The sequence below is a fragment of the Abramis brama genome (assembly GCF_963993115.1).
Source record: "Abramis brama genome assembly, chromosome: 1".
NCBI classification, from domain to species: domain Eukaryota; kingdom Metazoa; phylum Chordata; class Actinopteri; order Cypriniformes; family Leuciscidae; genus Abramis; species Abramis brama.
Genome location: NC_139963.1, coordinates 61,675,169 through 61,695,816, shown reverse-complemented (window position 1 = coordinate 61,695,816; position 20,648 = coordinate 61,675,169). Strand labels below are relative to the sequence as shown.

Below are 20,648 nucleotides of genomic sequence, written 5' to 3'. Positions count from 1 at the left end.
GGTTCGTATCACGATTTTTGATTTTAGATTTGAAAAAAATCATGTTTTCGGTGCTGATGCGGTGTGACTCGATCAACATGTGGCGCTGCCAACAAAGCATCTAAAAGCTGTCACAAAGAACCGGCAAAAGTAATGATTATTAATGTCAAATATAGCAAGGAGACATTTTAATTAATAAACAAGTGTTTTCTGTGTCGACTGCAAAGATGAAGTTGACGATACGTCGCGATCTTCTCAGAACGCGCCATGAGAGATGCACATTTCAGCAGAAAGTCTGTTTTCCTTTGTTTTGAATTGTTCTGTTTAAAAGTAGACATTTCAAGCTTTCTATATATTTCTCAGGTCTGTGAGGCAAGTAGCATACCTTACGCTGAGTTTCGGTTCATTTATGAGACAAGAGTCCGTTCACTCGCCCGCGCCTCCGTGTCATGATTATCTATTTTCTACTATATTTACTTCTTATTTATTAAATCCAGATGAAACATTGATTAAAATTAAGATACAATTAATAAAAAAACGAAATTCACTTTCAAGAAAGGCTTTGTGCTTTCTGTTTGAGGTCTCTGTGAAATTTTTAAAGTCGCTTTCAGAGCAGTCATGTCCATAATGGAGAACTGTCACGCCCGTAACATTGTTTTTTTTGTTGTTTTTTTTTTTCACATAAATGCGAACACGAAAAATAAAATAAAAATAATATTTTATGTTCTGTGGAGGCCGATCTTTATTCATCCGGTGGGTATATATCTTTTGGTTTGCACAGTGTAATTTATAGAATTACTAAAAAATATTTTGCCACCTAAAAGTTAAAAGATTTTTTGTGTCACGTCACGTGTATTTCCCTCATATTAAATATAAAACGCATGTGTAGACTGATATTTTTCTAATGTCTTGACTCCTTTCAGACGTTTCAAAATATTGGTATTAAATGCATTTTCTGAGAATTTATATTTCAAGTTTTGACTGCAAATTTGACGTCCATAACACTGGAATCGCCCAATTTTAACGAATTTATCCTCAACTAGTTTTTGTGGTGTAGGTCTACGTATTTTATTATGTTAACTTAAATAATACTAATAGTAATTTAAAGATGTGGCAGCCCTACATCTTACACATCACACTCCACTGTTATGGTGGCAATTTCAGTAGATTTACTCACTAACATTATTGTGGAAACACAATAAGAATGGAAACTAAAATATGGTAGTATCGCGCTACAGCGCACATTCTATCAGCTGCAGTTCTGGCGCCTCAGTCCCAATACTGTAAAACTCGACGTACATTCACATCACACATGTTAATGCAGTGGTAGAGTTACACTCACAGGACACTGTGCACTTATTCACAATCACAAAAGTTCATTATTTGCTCGTGCTTTAAAGCTTTGCCGGGTAAACATTTCTTTGGCATTCTGTTCTGACATGATAGCCTGGTTAAAAAACCAGACCCTTCTCAGTTGAAACTGAGTGAAGGGTCTGGGGAAGCTATGTAGACGAATCATTTCCAAAGGGGCGTCACCAACCGACGTAGCTCAGCTTGATTGACAGGTGATCTGACCAATCATACTTCGCCATCCGCCATTTTGTCCGACAAAGCAGTTAGGAGAGTAGATTAACATAGGAGGATTTGAACTTGAAAAACGGAGTGTACTGACGCCTTTCCGTGGTTAAAACAACATTCCTTCTTATGTTTGTTCATGTTTATTTGAGGCTATAAATTAACTAGAAGGAAGAGATGATCGGTTCACAAGAACAGCTTTAACTGATGCTCTACAGCGATCTGTCACGGCACATTAAAGAGCAACAAAACGGTATTTATTGTTTAAATTTCTTTTAAAAAAATTAACAAATTTGAAAGCTGAGACTTTGTTTAATATGTTTAATATCAAACGTAACCGAAAAGTAGCCTGCTCTGTCCTGTCTGCCAGCGTGTTGTCAGTCTCCTCTCTGCTCCGCAATGTATTTTTCACTGCGTGAGAACTCCTTCAGCGTCGCTGCGCTGTCGTCATCATGTAAATCCCTCCCCCAACGTTTCTGATTGGTGCCGCGATTTCGGCGGCACAGTAATGAGTTTGAATGGGCTCTTCTCCAGACTATCCTGAAGAGAGAATTGAAATTCGCCGGAAGTAGTCTGGGTTTTCCCAGGCTACTGACATGATGCACTTTTTCTAAGCGAACTGAAGTGCGCGCGCACTGTCAAACAGTGCCAAACTGGATTTTTGTTGGGTCAGACCCATCTGATATCGAAGGGGGGCTGATAACACGAGATCAACATGGAGCTAAATGGAAAAAAATAGCACCAAACAAGCCACTTTGAAATGTTGCTGTTTTCATGAATATAAAAGTTGGGTGACCCTCCCCCTAGACTAAAAAAAGTTGGATGACCCTCCCCTCAACATAGAATAAAAAGACATGACCCTCCCCTATTTTCCTCCGGTGGCCCCTTCCATAAATACCGAACGGTCCCTTAATTTTAATGATATTGACAACATATTTGTCAAGTTGCCATGACAGAATGAATGTCCAATTGAAGAAGAGACACTATATTATTTGTCTATTTTAATATAGTATAATGCATATAATAAAACTGAAACTTAAGGACTATAATAAATGTTGGAGAACAATTGATTATGAATTTTTCTGATAAATCTTCTTCTTCTTCTGAAAATACTTCTCCAGAAAACTCCCCAGAAATTGAACATGTTGAAGACGGATGGTTGAATGCATTGAGTGAAACGAATGATGATGAAACAGAAAACAGAAATGTTAATGTGACTAAGTTGAGATTGTTATGGACGATCTTGTTGTTGAACACCTCCAGAGGAACCATGCAAAGAGAGCTCTCAAGACAGAGAAGAAGGAGAGAAAGACGCTGGCGAAGGTCTTCCACTAAGACTCAACCCCCTCGAGACGAACTGATTCATCGTGCACAGCAGTTAATAAAGATTATCAGACAAGCTGAAAGATTAAATAAGAAAATAAGACATTGCATACAGTTTTATGGTTGAAAATGAAATAAAATGTTCAAATGAGGATGTGTTAAATTTGCAGGGTGAGCTCAAACTAAAGCCTAGTTTGAGCTTGGCCTGCGAACTTTAGGGTCATAGGAAGGGAGTGTATGTGTGTAGCTATAGGTACATGACATGTTTAAGGGTGTTAACACCACATGTGTTTTTGAAGAGAACTTGGAGCATCTCTTGCTTCACAGACAGAAAAGGTGTGAAGCCGAAGAGAGGTCAAAGGGGCTGGAACAGGGGAACTTTCCATACAGAGCTTTTGGTGTGTGTGCTGCATAAGATAAGGGTGATAAGATCTGTAGATAATCTGAATATGTGCTTTCACAAGCTCACGTTAATGAAGGGACTAGGATAAGTCCCAAGCATTACCTTATAAGGGAATTGACTGTACTAAGATGACAGCCCATAGATAGAAGGCGGCCCAAAAAAGAGTTAGTATAAAAAGCCTTGTAAGGTTTTTTTTTCGGGTCCGCGATTCGGGTGAAGACACTCACGTGTTTGTGTTATTTTTGCCTTTAGAATTTTTGTCTTTGTATTTTTCTGAATCTTTTTAGTAAAACAAGGTCATGTTGTGGTGATTCGTAAAACTTGTTAAACAAGTCTCAGAGTAATTTTTCCTATTATTATTTCATGAATTTATTAATGAAATATTAATGCTAGCGAACGCCCAGTGCATTCAAACTCAAGATTGATCTGGTTAGAGGCTCCGCCGAGGACCCTGAATCGACATCAGACATCCCTAATCTGAAAGGTAAGGGCAATGTTTAATTGCAACAGATTATGATTATGTCTGAGAACGATTTATATGTTACAGCGGAATAAAAATACAACAGGACTCATATTGTATTTGAAAAGAGACATGTCCATTGTGTAACTATATCATCTACAGGGTTGCCAGATTGGGCGGGTGGATAAAAATTGGGCTGGTTTCGGATCAGTTCGGCGGGTTTTTGTTGCCGAAACACCGGCACTTCAGATCCTTCTTCCTGCGACCCAGTGTTCAGCAGGCAGCAGTCTCACTCACTCACACTCACACACACACACACACACACTACGTGACCCCTAACCTTACACTTCCTCCCACTACCTTCAGTGATTACCTTCCCGCCCCTCAAACAACAACACACTAGATCACGGGGTTTTCAAACTTAGCTAGCTGACTGATATTGCGGTTTCATGACGGTTTTCTCTCTCTGGGTCAGCGGCAGCGACAACACAGATTTGAATGTTGCGAACTTGCGATATGATTTTGTCAAAGGTTTAATAGACAGACGAACTGGAATAGGATCGCGTGGGTGTTTGAATCGAGATCACAGTTTTTTAAAGATGAATTGTGCAGCTCTATAACGACACATTTCATCCTGAAACGTTTTTGAAACGAAAGTGGCTTCTGTCAACCTCATCTATAAGCAAGGGCAAAAATAAAGCAATTTAATTTGAATTAATATCTGTAACGTTAATATTCTGTAATAAAAAAATAAAAAAATCAATTTTAAAATCGTAAAAAAAAAAAAAAATTGTGATAGGCTACCTAGGTGAATCGATTTTTTTCTCCCAGCCCTTATATGCATGTTTCATGTTGCCATTTGAAATAATTGAAATGTTAAACTGGGTTATTTTTTATGTCCATATATCCACTCAATGTTTTTATGTTACTGAATGCTTCCAAGCGACTTTTATTGACAATAAACAGACTCATTGATAGCCTAAGTTGATCACATTATTTTCCGTAACATAAGCTTATAGTGTATATTAATAGTCTGACTGTCAGTGTAGCCTACTTTTGCGTTCATTTGATTGAATATTGTTTCTAAAATCGGATAGGCTAAGTCGAAAAATGGGTAATTTTAAAGCTTGTTAATGATTTCAATGTGTTTAAACGAGAAAAAAAAAAAAAAAAAATTGGGCGGTTCTTTGTGCATTCTCGCGTTTTTTGATGAGGTTTTGGGCTGGAAAACCTTGCTGGCATCTGGCAACCCTGATCATCTACACAAGCCATTGTTTGGATCTCGATGATCGGATCAAGTTAAACTGCATCATCTCATTTACCCTCTGAGTCGTTGCCCACAACGCTTCCCTGACAGGGCTTTGAAATAGCAAACAGAGAAAACAAAAGGCATGACTTGTATTGCATCCAGCAAACCAACTCCGTTCAGCTCCATGATCCTTGTTTTCTCTTCATTTGAGTGCCTTGAAAATTTTTTTTCCTAACCCTAATCCTCTTCTTAATATCATTAAGGGTGTATTAGCGATTCTATTACACGGAACGTGAAAATAGAGACACCAGCCATCAAATTAAAATGAATGTTATAGAGGTGTGTGAACTCACCAGTACGATGTCAGACACTGTAATTTGCTCTGGGCCCCCTTCCTGTTCGCAGGAGTGATGAGACACTTAGTAGATTGTCCTCACTCAACGGCTGGCTGTCTAAGTGGTGTCCGCAAAATAATATAGAATTCATTGACAATTGGAAAAGTTTTTGGGGCAGACCTGTTGACCTATTGAAAGAGATGCTTCCAGAGGTCATAGATCCTCTTCTTAATATCATTAAGGGTGTATTCACACCTGTCTTGTTTGGTTCGATTGAACGGAACTCAAGTTCGTTTCGCCCCTTGGTGCGGATCTTTTGGGCAGGTGTGAATACAGCAATCACACTCGGGTGCGGACCGAACAACCGTACTGAGACCCGGCTGAAGAGGTAGTCTCGGTCCGGATCCTAACAAACTCTGGTACGGTTTGTTTAAGGTGTGAACATGACCCGACCCAATTGCAGAGAGCACTACACCTTTTTGGACAGGCTCAGATTTTTACTATGTAATTTGGGGTGATGAAATGCCTATATATTAGGGGTGCAACGGATCGCAGTTGATCCGTGATCCGTACGGACCAGCTGGCCCACGGTTCGGCACGCATGTGATTCGCGGATTAACTGCTGAATTTAACCATCATAGAGTGAAAGTTTACAATTTGGACATGTTTTGTCTTGCCAATTTACATATTCAAACAATTTTAAACGCAGAAGAAGAGGCAAAGATCGGGACTCGCACCCGAAGCGCGCGCATGCAGAGAGAGAGAGTGAGAAAGGTTTCAGATAGGGCTCGAACATCGAAATTGATTCCTCTTTTGCATTTCCTAAAGATGATTTATCTAATGGCTTGGACCATTATTCATCAGCACAGCCTGTATATAATTATAACACAAGACAAAGTGGACAGAGCATTAAACATGAAACAAAAACGGATTGTGAAAGTTAACAAACCAGGCACTATGAAAAACAGATGATTCTGATTTGACACAGACTGTGTTTTTGCAAACAGCTGTTAAACATGAAGAATGCCTATTTTCCACATTCCCGACTGGAGGACTCGGGATGACAGACAAAGACTTTGCTGTGAACAGTGTATCTAGCAGGTCAAGATGACACTGGTTTCAGTCTTCTAGTGTCCGACTGTTGAAGATATATGCATTTCAGGAGTAGCATTTCAGTAGCAAACCCATTTTCTCAAACTGCAGAGACTTAAGCCACTTTCAAGAAACGACTGAAACGCTTCTTTTACATCAACACTTGACCCATTAATACTCACACTTACTATTCTATATTACAATACATTACGAGCTCATGAGGGGGAATCACCAAATTTGTAACAAACATCTCAGGAAAGGAGACATATTAAACACAATTGCAGAGGTTTTATTAAGAAAATTAGCATTAATCATTCAAAATTAATAAATAAAAAAAAGATGCTAAAAACAGGAATGAACAGAAAAGATACAAGATTCACCAAATCAGCTCCATCACACAGAACAGAGAGAGATTATACAGTCTGAGTCTGTCCATTACTGTATTTAATATTATATTTAAAGCAGTTTACATATGAAGCACAAGAAAATTGAATCTAAACTTGGTGTCACTATTCCACCATAGTTTTTTCTCTGTTTTCGGAGAAGAAAATAAAACGATGAACAATCCTCTGTAAGTTTTTGCTATTGCTAATATTGTTGCAGATTTGCTCAAAACTCGCCAGTATTTTATTCTAATATTGTCGGCATCTCTATTTCCTCTGGGTGCTTCGAGTCCTTCCTCCCTGCAAAATAAAAGCATTGACTGACCTCTCGTATGTGTTTTTATCATGATTGCAGATTGTTCCAGATCAGATGAGTGTGAATCATCAGATTGTGTGCGGCTCAAAACTCACCAGCTCTTCTTGCACAGATGATCTGAAAAAGAATCACAGTAGGAGCAGCAAACACTGCGATCTCAACAATAATCACAATCACTGCAGGAAACATGAGAGGAAGAAGAGAAACTGTACATGACTGAAGTCAAGGGTATTCAACTATCAACAGTTATTGATGAAGCTTTTACAGATTGACTGATAGTTTAATGTTATAAAGCTGTCAGTATAAATGAACGTGTCGTACCTCTGTATAATGATACAGCAGTCACACAGACTTCAGTTTCTCCTGGATCTGTGGATCACGTCTGTTAGTTCAGTTCAACACATAATGCCACATATACACAACATCATCATCACATAATACTCGAGCTTCACACAGGATTTTCATTTTAGCGGGGCTCAGCTCCCAATGAGTGCATGTAGTGTTGTCAAAAGACCCAGTACTTCGGTACCAAGTCGGTACTAAAAAAATTAAACCGTTATGATACCAGCTTTTCTTAAGTACCGGTGGTACCGAAGTACCGGATTAATCCAGTTCTTGATGCGCAGTCCAAAAGGTACACAGTTGTGTCCTCTTCATAAAAACACTGAGACATGGCGACCGGCGGCGCTACTGATGCGGTGGCTCTGAATCCACTCGTTGACAAGAAAAAAATATGGAAATATTTTGGATGAGGCTAATGTCACGTTGCTATAAAGAGCCGTTGCCGTTCACATAGCGCATTTACAGTAAATTGGAGATGCAGTAGAATAAAATGTCACACAAATACAAGTTTAGACCGTGGATAAATGCCAAATCCACAAAAATACAAGTCATACAGAATGAAATGTGTAAATCACACTGAAATACAGTGGAATGCACCGCAATATGCCAGATTTAAATCTATTAGCCTACTCCAAAACAAACCAAAATATGGTACAACTAATTGGAATACCTTTACCAATCACCACGAGGTTCACTCGTCACACGTGTGATCCAAATACATCAACAAAGACGATAGTGTAAAGCAGTGAATCAGATCGATGCACACACAGCAACATGGAGCTCTTCTGTACAGTGAAAATGCTTCTCTGGTCGCGCGCACGCATCCAAAACCAGTGAATAGTATCGCGAGAAGAGAGAGATTTCTTAAAGGGGCGACGAACATTTTTAATACAAAATAGAAACAATGTATATTTATACACTACTTGGTCACATTTTGTTTCAACACCACGTTTAGTCTATTGTATTATGGCCTATACTGCTTTCATATTCTCATTCCATTAAGCCTACTATAATAGTTTCAGGACATTTTATATTTTTTTCTTATAATTCACTTAATCAGTATTTTTAATGTTTTAATTCTAGATGTATATTCATGTAAATTCGACATAACTTTGACATGTTTTAATGGGCGCGCGCGCTGAACATTTGAGTAGCATTTAAACAGGAGGAGGGAGTTACCATGGAAACAGGGCAACTCAACTGACAAGCTGCAAAAACTCTGTCTCACTGTTGTTTTCACGGCTTTCAGGCAAGTTTATTCCCTAAAGTTACACAAATAATACACACAACTGTTCCTGACACTTTCTTACATGTAATTGATACGCTTCTGTTGATTATTTCATTTACAGAAATGGTTTAGTGTCTTTGAAAAAGTCTGTTAGCATCTTAGCCGTTAGGCTAGCTATAACCCACATAGCAACATTGTTTCGGCCCAGATCCGGCCCACGTCTGGCACATGTGTAAAGATGATCTGGACCACATGAAGCGTGGAATGACGGACCGCTCCTGTTTGTCAGATCTGGGCCACAAGCAGGCCATAGCAATGCCACATGTCAGCCAAGAGCAAAGAAATAAACCAGAATTGGACCTTATCTGAGCCACAAAACCTGTGTATATTAAATATGGAGTCACCTCAGCCTTAAAGGGGTGGTTCGGGATTTTTGACATCGGACCTCATTTTTAAGTCAGCCTGGTTGTTATTCATCAGTGGAGACATTTTTTTTTAAAAATTATCCAGTCCTTATATTTGGATAGTTAGCCGATGCTAGGCTAGCGCGAGTCAATGGTATATGTTAGCCAGCCATTAAAAACCGTTTTACCCACTCCACAGTGCACCAAACGCAAATCAATTATAACACTAGACTATCGATGCAAATGTCCGTTGAGAGAATAATGTTAGAAATCAAACTTACCTTTCATCTCAATGATCCCAAAGGAACTAGTTTCTCAGCAGCTGCGGAATTTTACTTTGCTCCGGTTAGTAATGCGGCAAAAAGTAAACACAGTGTGCCAGCGGCAGGTAAATACACTTGTGTCATGTGTGGACCGGCTCACTCGGTTGCCTAGGTAATCAATATCACTCCGCTGCTGCTGTAGACAAGGCTTATGATTACAGGGAATAAATTATAACTAATGCAATGTGATGAAAGGTAAGTTTGATTTCTAACATTATTCTCTCAACGGACATATACATCGATGGTCTAGTGTTATAATTGATTTGCGTTTGGTGCACTGTGGAGTGGGTAAAATGGTTTTTAATGGCTGGCTAACATATACCATTGACTCGCGCTAGCCTAGCATCGGCTAACTATCCAAATATATGGACTGGATAATTTAAAAAAAAAAAATGTCTCCACTGATGAATAACAACCAGGCTGACTTAAAAATGAGGTCCAATGTCAAAAATCCCGAACCACCCCTTTAATAAGCCTGTTAACAAGCAGAATCACTGAAGGAAAGAAGAGAACAGAAAAAAGAGACGAGCAGAAACACAAGAACTACAACTTACTTCAGACACAGTCTTAGATGAAATCAACTGAAGAGAAAAGAAGACATTAAATCTGTGAAGATCTCAGCAGAGGAGGATTAAACAACTCCACAAACAGCATTATCAGCTTCAGTTATTACTATTTTGCAAACAGGAGCGGATCTGGCAAACAGGAGCGGATCTGGCAAACAGGAGCGGTCCGCCCAAGGGCTGTCATTCCACACTGCATGTGGTCCAGATCATCTTTCCACATGTGCCAGACATGGGCCGGATCTGGGCCGAAACAATGTTGCTATGTGGGTTATAGCTAGCCTAACGGCTAAGATGCTAGTCATCTGGGAGATGACGTGATAGTTTGTCCCAAAGCTTGTCTACTCTTCTGCTACACACTCAAAAGTATCTACTTTTTCCTCACAAAAAGAGTACATACTTTTAGGGCGTAGTATAAGAAGGTGAATTGAGCATTAGAGTAAAAATAGGTGAAATCGGCCATTTTCTCTTCAGTTTCATCTGAGCTGTTGAGGTGAATGGCAGGACAAACTTTCTCTGGTCAGACAGAAACAAAATGTAGGCAGAGATAACTATTTTTCTTTAAGGACAAAAATATAGTTTTTTAAAAAGGTTATTAAATCAGTTTATTTCATATTGGTGTCATAAGACACTGAAGAATAACATATTTTAAGAATCTATTTCAGGGGCCGTATTCACAAAGCATTTTAAGGCTAAAAGTAGCTCCTAACTGGCGAATTTAGGAGCAACTCCTAAAAATAAAAGTCACTCGTAACTTTAGGACTCCTAATTTTTTTGACTAAGAGTAATTCATGAAGCATTTTAGCCCTAAAAGTAGCACCTAAGCCTGGGACAGCTTAAAAGAAGCCGAGAGGACTCCTAACTCCTAAGACCTTTTCACAAACCGCTTTTTGTGGCATTTCACGTCGCGATGTTTTGAAATGCGTATTCGGCGGCGGCAACAGGAGCTTCCAATCGCGAGGGAACAATTTTGCATTGTAGGCATTACTAGGGATGCAATAACGTCACCAACAACAACCAAAACTAGGCTACTCATTGCATGTAAACTAATTGTAACATTTCATTGTGAATCAAATTAAAATGTTCTTCTCTTTGCAAACGTAGGCAGAGGCATATAGTGACAGATTAATTCAATAATGTTGCAAAGATATTGCATCAATCCATATGTTTAATTAGGCTACTAGGCTATTTGTTTTGCCTTACTCTTTATTCATTTAGGCTATTTATTCAGTTATTCATCATCTTCCGTCCTTCGCACTACACTACACTAGCGCACGCATTCTCAGACCTGTCACTCATTATCGTAGGGGAGGTGTTTGGAATCATCCCCGCGTTACAATCATCAGCCAATCAAGGTGGTCACTTCAGTCAAGCTCGTGCATGAGTAATGACATCATCCATAGCAACGAAGACTCACTCTTAGTTTAGGAGTTGTCATTTTTCTTCACTAAGAGTAGGTCTGAAAGGCGATGTGAATAACTTTTAAGAGAAAACTCCTAGCTAAAATCTTTTAGTGCGATTTAGGAGTACTCCTAGTGGTAAGATAAAATGCTTTGTGAATAGATATGCTTCCTTACATAAACCTCATGGTGAAGAATTCTGATTTTAGCATTTGAGGTTTTAATTTAGATTCCAATATAAACTGAGAAAGTTTAGCAGCTGTTATGATGATTATATCAAGAGATTCCTGCCAGTCCTGTTCTCTAAATGAGTCAGATCACAGAGACTCTAACCTATTGTCTTTAATGGCTCTTGGAGCCAAAGTCCCAGCTCCAGACGTTGAATCGTTAGGCTGATTAGATTAGCACATAAGCGTTTGAATGGTTATGCTGATTGGATTGAGACTGGTAACATGCTGGAGTGTGGGGCGGGTTCCTTAACCTGTATACTCATTTACATGCTTTGTCTGAATTTGTCTCCACCTTCAAAAGTCCCTCCTCCTAAAATGCCTATAAGACACCATGTAAAGTTATGTACTTTAGATTGTCGGATGCAGCCACGTACAGCGAAGTTCTCAATAAAGAATAACTTCTGTTTGAACGCGATCCCAACGTCTCCTGGTCTGCTTTGAAGAAGGAAAAAGTTCCCTACAACACCCAGACTTGAATAACTGAAGTTTTATATGTTAAACTTGTTGCCGAGCATTACGAGTGTACGGCTTATTTTGTGTTTCTCTCTTTTTTTGTATATTTGTTTTGTTCACTTTTACATGTATGTTTTTTGATAGTTTTGTGAGTGGATGAGCAGTATTTTATGTCTGTTTGGTGTTTTTCATGGATCTACAGTGAATGCGCTCCATGGATGAGCTCAACATATCGTCTTCATGTGACGCTTTCTGGGAGAATCGAGTGAAAGAACCGGAGTGTTATATGAACACACTACTCTCACTGTTTATGCTAAACATGTCCTAGAATATGCATAAGTACGCTAATTGGGACACACCATAAAAGTCCATGAAATGAAACTAAAACAACAACTCAATGTAGAATCTCAATCATACTGTACAATATGACCATCATATTTTAACTTTGATCATCATATTACATAAAAAGTTAATATTTTTGCTGTCAAGTTTCAATTCCTTTATTATTTCCAGCATCACGTTTTGGACTGTTACTTCACTGCAGTTCATTAGTTTGAAGCAATGCTTTGAGTTACTCTTCTGTGAGAGTCAAAGAAGCTTTTGTTCCCTCAGTTTGTTCTGGTTCAGTGATACTGATAGACCTTAGTGTTACTGACATTATGAGGGTCTTCTAACACTGTTTTCTCACCTGAATACTTGACAGTGTATCTGACTGAGGTCTTGACTTGATTTCTGCGAGTAAGCTGACATCTCCACTCTCTGTTGTCATCTTCATTCAGGAGTGTTGTAGTCAGATTGATGATGATACAGTGATATAGATCTGATGATGATAATATCTGATATCTGGAGTCTGTCTTCAGATCAACACCAGCCTGATTCACCCACAACAGCTCAAATCTCTCAGAACGAACCCAATAATCACAGGGAGATCCAGTATATAAATACAACTGACAGGAGAGAGTCACAGAGCGGCCTGGACTGATCTCAGTCTGTGAGGATGAAGATGATGATGATGATGATGATGGAGACACTGAAACTGAACACAAGACACAAATCACAGACTCTTCAATCATCATCTGAGTTTAAAGGGAGAATTTTAAATTTACCACATAATCATAAACTTACCATGAAGAACATGCAGATAAACATCAGCATCAGGTCTTTGTTTCTGTCCATTCACATATTGTCTGCAGATGTATAATCCATAATCTTCTTCTGTGACGTTCTTGATGTTCAGAGAGCAGTCAGACTCCAGACTCAGTCTCTCATGTCTCTCTGTGTCTTTCTTCTTTATCCCTAATTTAATCAGTTCAACTACTACTGAATGTCTGATGCTGTTATAGTAGAACCATGTAGTTGATTTGCAGTCAGAAAGAGCATTATTACAGGGCAGACGCACATTTTCACCAGAACTGATGAACACATGATCATCATCCACTCCACTGATACCTGAAACACAGTATATCTCAGTGATCATTATGTCAAATGTTAATAAATGAAAACGTATAAAACGGTTAGTTCCAATCCTTGATTCTGACTGGTCAATAGCTGTGCTTTATTCACGATAAAACACGGCTATGACCGCTTCACCCAACGGTTCTATTTATTACTGCGCCCTTAGCAACACCCTTAGCAACCACACGTATCAACATAAACATAGAAGTAATACATTTTTTTTTTTTACTTTAATATTGTGTGGTGTATATATTTAATATTACCATGGTGCAGAGATTGTCCGATGCTGGTCTCAAATCGAGGGAAATTATGTCTGTGAGTGGACATAAGTGTGAAAGTTCACTACAGAGCTACTGGAGGCCAAACTTAAAACAAAGAAAGCACTGGAGCGACAGCATTCTCTCTGCAACAGAAAACACTGCTGACAGTGCCGAGCCCCAACTAAAGAGAGCCGCGGTAAATATCACCACAGTGGAGCCGACTGAAATGAGACAAATATTTAATGCGTGCACAATAAACGGAGATGTTCAAATAAATTTAAATAAACAACAATAAAAAAAGTATCTCCTGTTAGGCAGCATTTTAGCAACTAAATTAATAACATTAATAAAATAGATTAAAGACCTAACTGTTATCTATCAAAATATGTGCCCTTGTGTTTTTATTTAGGCTATGTAAATATTTAGAGAATATAATGGAACAAACAAAAAAATAAACGTTTTCTCATGCTGAGTGATAAGCTATGCCTATGTAACAGGATTAGGTGATTGACAGCAGCGTTAGCCTATCAGCAAGTAGTATATGTTCATCAGTGTCTGAATTAACTCACTTGTTTTTATCCACTCTGTCTGTCTATATTAGTGAACTAATGTAGGGAATAGTGAATGAGGGTATAGGGTGTGTGTTTGAACACAGCCTCTGAGTGTCCACTTTGAGCGCTGTTAATTCACAGTATATTACTGTAGACTACTTTCTAGAAAAAGACAAATATCTCCCAGAATGCATTTGTTTCTACGTTATATTGCTGTTTTAATAGCATGTTACTGTCAACATGTGGCCATTTGTTACAGTGCACACTGTAAAAATTTGCTGTAAAAAAACTGCCACATTTTGACAGTAACAAAATCTGGGCTAAAATCGTGCAGTGTGAACTCAGCATTAGATTAAATCAACTGAAGATAAAGACATTAAGTCTCTGAGGATCTCAGCAGAGGAGGATTAAACAGCTTTACCCACACTTAAAGCAAACAACACACTCTCCAGAATAAACTATTAGTCTTTGTACTGTTCTTAGTGTAGTTTAATTTTAGAGCCACTAGGTGGTGCTAGTCCATGTATGTTTTTGATGTTGTCAGAGAGAGTAACCTCTGACCTTAATTGCAGCCATCTTGTTTTACTCAGTTGATGCTGTCCAGGGGGGCAGGGTTTTCTATTATTTTGAAGGTACCCCCGGGCGCCGCCATTGGCTAACAGACCATCACCTGCTGTTAGCATCCCATTGACTCCCATTCATTTTGGCGTCACTTTGACAGCGAATAACTTTACATCTGAGGCGTTTAAAGACTCCATTTGTCCATTATTTATTTCTAAAGAAACACGAAAATGTATAAAAGGCTCCATTACCTTGTAGCTTACGTTATGGCCCCGTAGAAGCAATTTTTGTAAAAAATAGGCTAACGATTGCGTCATAGCCACGCGACTCTCTGTCGCACAGTAGAAAGATTACCGTATGGACAGGAGGAGAAGCGCGCGGGCAATCGGGGGGACGTGGAGGCAAAATGACAAAGTAATGAATCAGAATACCTACTAAAAGTTTCTCCTGCTCCTAGCTCATGGACAGCTCCTACTCACACTCTCCGTCTCTGCAAGTCTCGGAAGGGAATGATTCAGATTGATCTTGGCACAGCTACTAGAAGACAGACGGTTTGCTCACGTCACATCTACGTCGTCAAGCTCAGTTTGAGTCTGCGCAGTACGCTCGACCCCCAGGAAGTAAGAGTTTCTAATTGGCTTCACTTTGTCTCCGTTGAATCCAATGGGGTCGCTGTGTCCATTTCTTTTACTGTCTATGGCTGTCACACGGTTAAAGCAGCTCAATCTCTTCATCATCTTTGCAATCATTTATAGAAGCTTTGTCTGTAAGTATTAATGTGTTTGCTAGAAGCTTGTTTTTCATCTTTTGTCTGGATTTAGTTCCAGTAATTTTAGGATAAAATTGATATTAAGAGAGACTTTTCAGTACGATGTTTCATGCATCTGGATTATTATTTGTGTATATTATGTCCAGTTATACCTTAATAAATCCATGCTTCAGTTCAACTTTCTTGTGGAAGGAGTTTTCTGTCTGCCTAGTTGAAGAAGGGGAACTCTTTTACGAGGGCAGAATAGTCTTTATCAGAGAGCTGTTCAAATCACTGACACACTCTTAATATGAAGATAGTGTGATGCTGATGATGCGTGATGATAATCATGGGGAGCCCGAGTGCATTTGACCGGCATAAAACTAGACTACTTTATCTGAATGAAATACATACACTTCTCTCGCATTTGCTTGTGTGCCAGCGATTAACCCGCCTTAGGTTGCCGACCCCTGGTCTATTGTATTATGGCCTATACTGCTTTCAAATTCTCATTTCATTTATATTATTTGCGATTAACCGACACTGAACATGCGGGTAGCATTTAAACAGGAGCGGAGGGAGTTACCATGGGAACGGGGCGGAAACTCAACTGACAAGCTGCAAAAACTCTGCCTCACTGTTGTTTTCACGGCTTTCAGGCAAGTTTATTCCCTAAAGTTACACAAATAATACACACAACTGTTCCTGACACTTCTGCATGATCTGGCCCACATGCAGTGTGGAATGGCGGACCGCTCCTGTTTGCCAGATCTGGGCCACAAGCAGGCCATAGCAATGCCACATGTCAGCCAAGAGCAAAGAAATAAACCAGAACTGGACCTTATCTGAGCCACAAAACCAGGGTATATTAAATATGGAGTCACCTCAGCCTTAACCCTCTGGGGACCACAAACGCGCCCGCGCGTTTTGCTCGTTTTTTTTTTTTAGCAATGAAAATAAACACTAAATGCTCTGTTAATTTTGATCTTTCATTTTCGTGTAATACATCAATCGATCCTGTTCAGTTTCTATTTTTTTTCTGTATACTCACAATAAAAATAAAGTGTTTTGCTTTTTGACAAATAAAGAAAAATTAACATGATGCGATTTCTGCCTTCTCTCTGTCAGTAAACTCCCATTTGAAACGCGTTCGAAAATGATCTATAACTCCGCGAAAATTCAGTCAAACAGGCAAACAGACCCACGGGCATAAAGCTTGAGATCGCATCTTTTAAATGAAGTCATTTATATAAAAAACAAATATTCTCAGCTTCTGTAATCTGTATAAAAAGAGAGCGACTCCTGTCGAGCTCATTACGAGCTAATTCACAGTAATGTGACCACTCCCCGGAGAGCGCGTGCTATTCAAACGCAAATTCTGAGAACTATTTCAGAGCTGTGAAACGCCCACATCAGCTGTAAACAAAGCGCGTCGCGACTCCTCGCGAGTGAGACATTATAGCCTACCTTATGGAGAAAAGATTCCTCAGAACAGTGCTGATGAGGAGCAATATCTCCTGAAATGAGGAGCAGATTCCGCTGAGGAGTGAGGTAGGCTGTTTTCTTTTCTCACGTGTGGAATAACGTTATGGAATAACGTTAGTGTAGGCCTATGTAAACCGCAAAAAGATGAATCGCATTTCTATAATATGACTCGCCTTTCTGTGAGATGAATGAAGGGGACATATTTGTAAAGACTGTTTAGCCTAAATATGAATCGCGCGTCTGTGTGTGAAAGAATAAACTGCTTTGCTATAGCCTACTGAGATGAGTAAAAATCGACTGGAATATGTTGAAATAAAATGTATTTGTATAAGCAACGTATTAAACTGCAAAAAAAATACTATTTTTGTCAAAAATAAATTCATAGACTAAGATGTTAGATGTTCCAATGTTGGCTATATTCAAACTAATGAATACATATGATAAAATGTAGGCCTATAATCTTTTTTTTTTTTTTTTTTTTTTTTTACAAAGAAAGAGTACACTTGAAATATTGTTGAAATTGTAATTATTGTTGTAATTGTAACATTTTTAATAAAATAGCAAAACATATTTACAAGAGAGATGTAAGCGAAATCTTAAATGGTCAATATAAGTCTTCTTCTAAATACATCTTTTGTCCTTGCATTGTGGCTCAGTCAGTTTCACACCTGAGTGAATGGCTCATTATGCAGAGTGGGTGGGACATTCATAATCTAAGGTGTAAACTACTCCTCCCCCTCGCATATTGGCTTTCCAAGCAAAACCTGTTTTACACCATTTAAATCAATGTATTTTTTTTTTGTGAACGATAAAGCAAGACTATTTTTACATCATTTTGAAGCTAGAACTCAAAGGGACAACATCCATTAGTCAAAAGTCTTGTGGACACATATTTAATATGTGTTTTGTGGTCTTAATTTAGCAACTTTCATTTTAATTTTTTCCAATAACCACGCATAAACATTATTCTCTTAAAAATACAAACATCTACATACACGTTGCTCGCATATTATGGTAGCCCTGTTTGTGCTATATAGAGTGAATTTACACCTTTGCCATTAACATGTTTATAAATAACTGAAAAAAGCACAAATGTCAAGGCATGTCAGAACATCTCAAGGACCCCAAAAACAGCTTGGTCCCCAGAGGGTTAATAAGCCTGTTATCAAGCAGAATCACTGAAGGAAAGAAGAGAACAGAAAAAGAGACGAGCAGAAACACAAGAACTACAACTGACTTCAGACACAGCCTTAGATGAAATCCACTGAAGAGTAAAGAAGACATTAAATCTGTGAAGATCTCAGCAGAGGAGGATTAAACAACTCCACACACAGCATTACCAGCTTCACTTATTACTATTTTGCAAACAGGAGCGGATCTGGCAAACAGGAGCGGATCTGGCAAACAGGAGCCATCCATACGTTCACAATGTTGCTATCTGGGTTATAGCCTAACGGCTAAGATGCTAGTCATCTGGGAGATGACGTGATAGTTTGTCCCAAAGCTTGTCTACTCTTCTGCTAAACACTCAAAAGTATCTATTTTTTCCTCAGAAAAAGAGTACATACTTTTAGGGCGTAGTATAAGAAGCTGAATTGAGCATTAGAGTAAAAATAGCTGAAGTCGGCCATTTTCTCTTCAGTTTCATCTGAGCTGTTGAGGTGAATGGCAGGACAAACTTTCTCCGGTCAGACAGAAACAAAATGTTGGCAGAGATAACTATTTTTCTTTAAGGTCAAAAATATAGTTTTTTAAAAAGGTTATTAAATCAGTTTATTTCATATTGGGGTCATAAGACACCCAGACTTGATGAATAACTGAAGTTTTATATGTTAAACTTGTTGCCGAGCATTACGAGTGTACGGCTTATTTTGTGTTTCTCTCTTTTTTTGTATATTTGTTTTGTTCACTTTTACATGTATGTTTTTTGATAGTTTTGTGAGTGGATGAGCAGTATTTTATGTCTGTTTGGTGTTTTTCATGGATCTACAGTGAATGCGCTGCATGGATGAGCTCAACATATCGTCTTCATGTGACGCTTTCTGGGAGAATCGAGTGAAAGAACCGGAGTGTTATATGAACACACTACTCTCACTGTTTATACTAAACATGTCCTAGAATATGCATAAGTACGCTAATTGGGACACACCATAAAAGTCCATGAAATGAAACTAAAACAGCAACTCAGTGTGACAATCATACTGTAGAATATGACAGTCATATTTTGATGAGTTAAAACTGAAGATAACTCTAGCATTATGCACTGGAAAGCACTGATGTGAGAAAGACAGTGATGATGTACCTTTAGAGACGTGTGTGTTTATAGTTGAGGGATCCTGAGAGTGTGTGATGTGGACTGGATTCACTGCTGTCGTTGAATCAGCTTGAGCTGTGAAGATGAATGTTAGTTCAGATCATTAATAATGTACAATATGACCATCATATTTTAACTTTGATCATCATATTACATAAAAAGTTAATATTTTTGCTGTCAAGTTTCAATTCCTTTATTATTTCCAGCATCACGTTTTGGACTGTTACTTCACTGCAGTTCATTAGTTTGAAGCAATGCTTTGAGTTACTCTTCTGTGAGAGTCAAAGAAGCTTTTGTTCCCTCAGTTTGTTCTGGTTCAGTGATACTGATAGACCTTAGTGTTACTGACATTATGAGGCTCTTCTAACACTGTTTTCTCACCTGAATACTTGACAGTGTATCTGACTGAGGTCTCGAGTTGATTTCTGCGAGTAAGCTGACATCTCCACTCTCTGTTGTCATCTTCATTCAGGAGTGTTGTAGTCAGAGTGATGATACAGTGATATCGAGCTGATGATGATAATATCTGATATCTGGAGTCTGTCTTCAGATCAACACCAGCCTGATTCACCCACAACAGCCCAAGACCCTCAGAACGAATCAAATAATCACAGGGATATCCAGCATATAAATACAACTGACAGGAGAGAGTCACAGAGCGGCCTGGACTGATCTCAGTCTGTGAGGATGAAGATGATGATGACGATGATGATGGAGACACTGAAACTGAACACAAGACACAAATCACAGACTCTTCAATCATCATCTGAGTTTAAAGGGAGAATTTTTAAATTTACCACATAATCATAAACTTACCATGAAGAACATGCAGAGAAACATCAGCATCAGGTCTTTGTTTCTGTCCATTCACATATTGTTGGCAGATGTATAATCCATAATCTTCTTCTGTGACGTTCTTGATGTTCAGAGAGCAGTCAGACTCCAGACTCAGACTCTCATGTTTCTCTGTGTCTTTCTTCTTTATCCCTAATTTAATCAGTTCAACTGCTGCTGAATGTCTGAATCTGTTATAGTAGGTCCATACAGTTTTAGATTTGCAGTCAGAAAGAGCATTATTACAGGGCAGACGCACATTTTCACCAGAACTGATGAACACATTATCATCCACTCCACTGATACCTGAAACACAGTATATCTCAGTGATCATTATGATATATGTTAATAAATTAAAACAGTTAGTTCCAATCCTTGATTC

General features: G+C 38.7%; 1 protein-coding gene across 3 annotated transcripts in view; it reads right to left on the bottom strand.

Annotated features, from left to right (window-relative positions):
• The window catches only part of LOC311077986 (uncharacterized protein), a 35,700-nt gene that overhangs the window by 6,702 nt on the left and 8,350 nt on the right, over window positions 1–20,648 (bottom strand). For 2 of the 3 annotated variants that reach the window (XR_014605031.1, XM_084106632.1), the window contains exons 2-6: window positions 20,249–20,572; window positions 19,814–20,158; window positions 19,421–19,507; window positions 13,184–13,507; window positions 12,747–13,094 (exon numbers count right to left, since the gene is read on the bottom strand). Coding sequence is in view for 2 of the 3 variants with exons in the window: in XM_084106632.1 (XP_083962758.1) it covers window positions 12,747–13,094; window positions 13,184–13,507; window positions 19,421–19,507; window positions 19,814–20,158; window positions 20,249–20,572 (1,428 nt within the window). In the remaining variant the exon portion in view is untranslated. Of the gene's footprint in view, window positions 1–6,327; window positions 7,100–7,210; window positions 7,292–7,436; window positions 7,485–12,746; window positions 13,095–13,183; window positions 13,508–19,420; window positions 19,508–19,813; window positions 20,159–20,248; window positions 20,573–20,648 lie in introns of those variants that run through there. The other variant, XM_084106631.1, reaches the window with a different exon arrangement.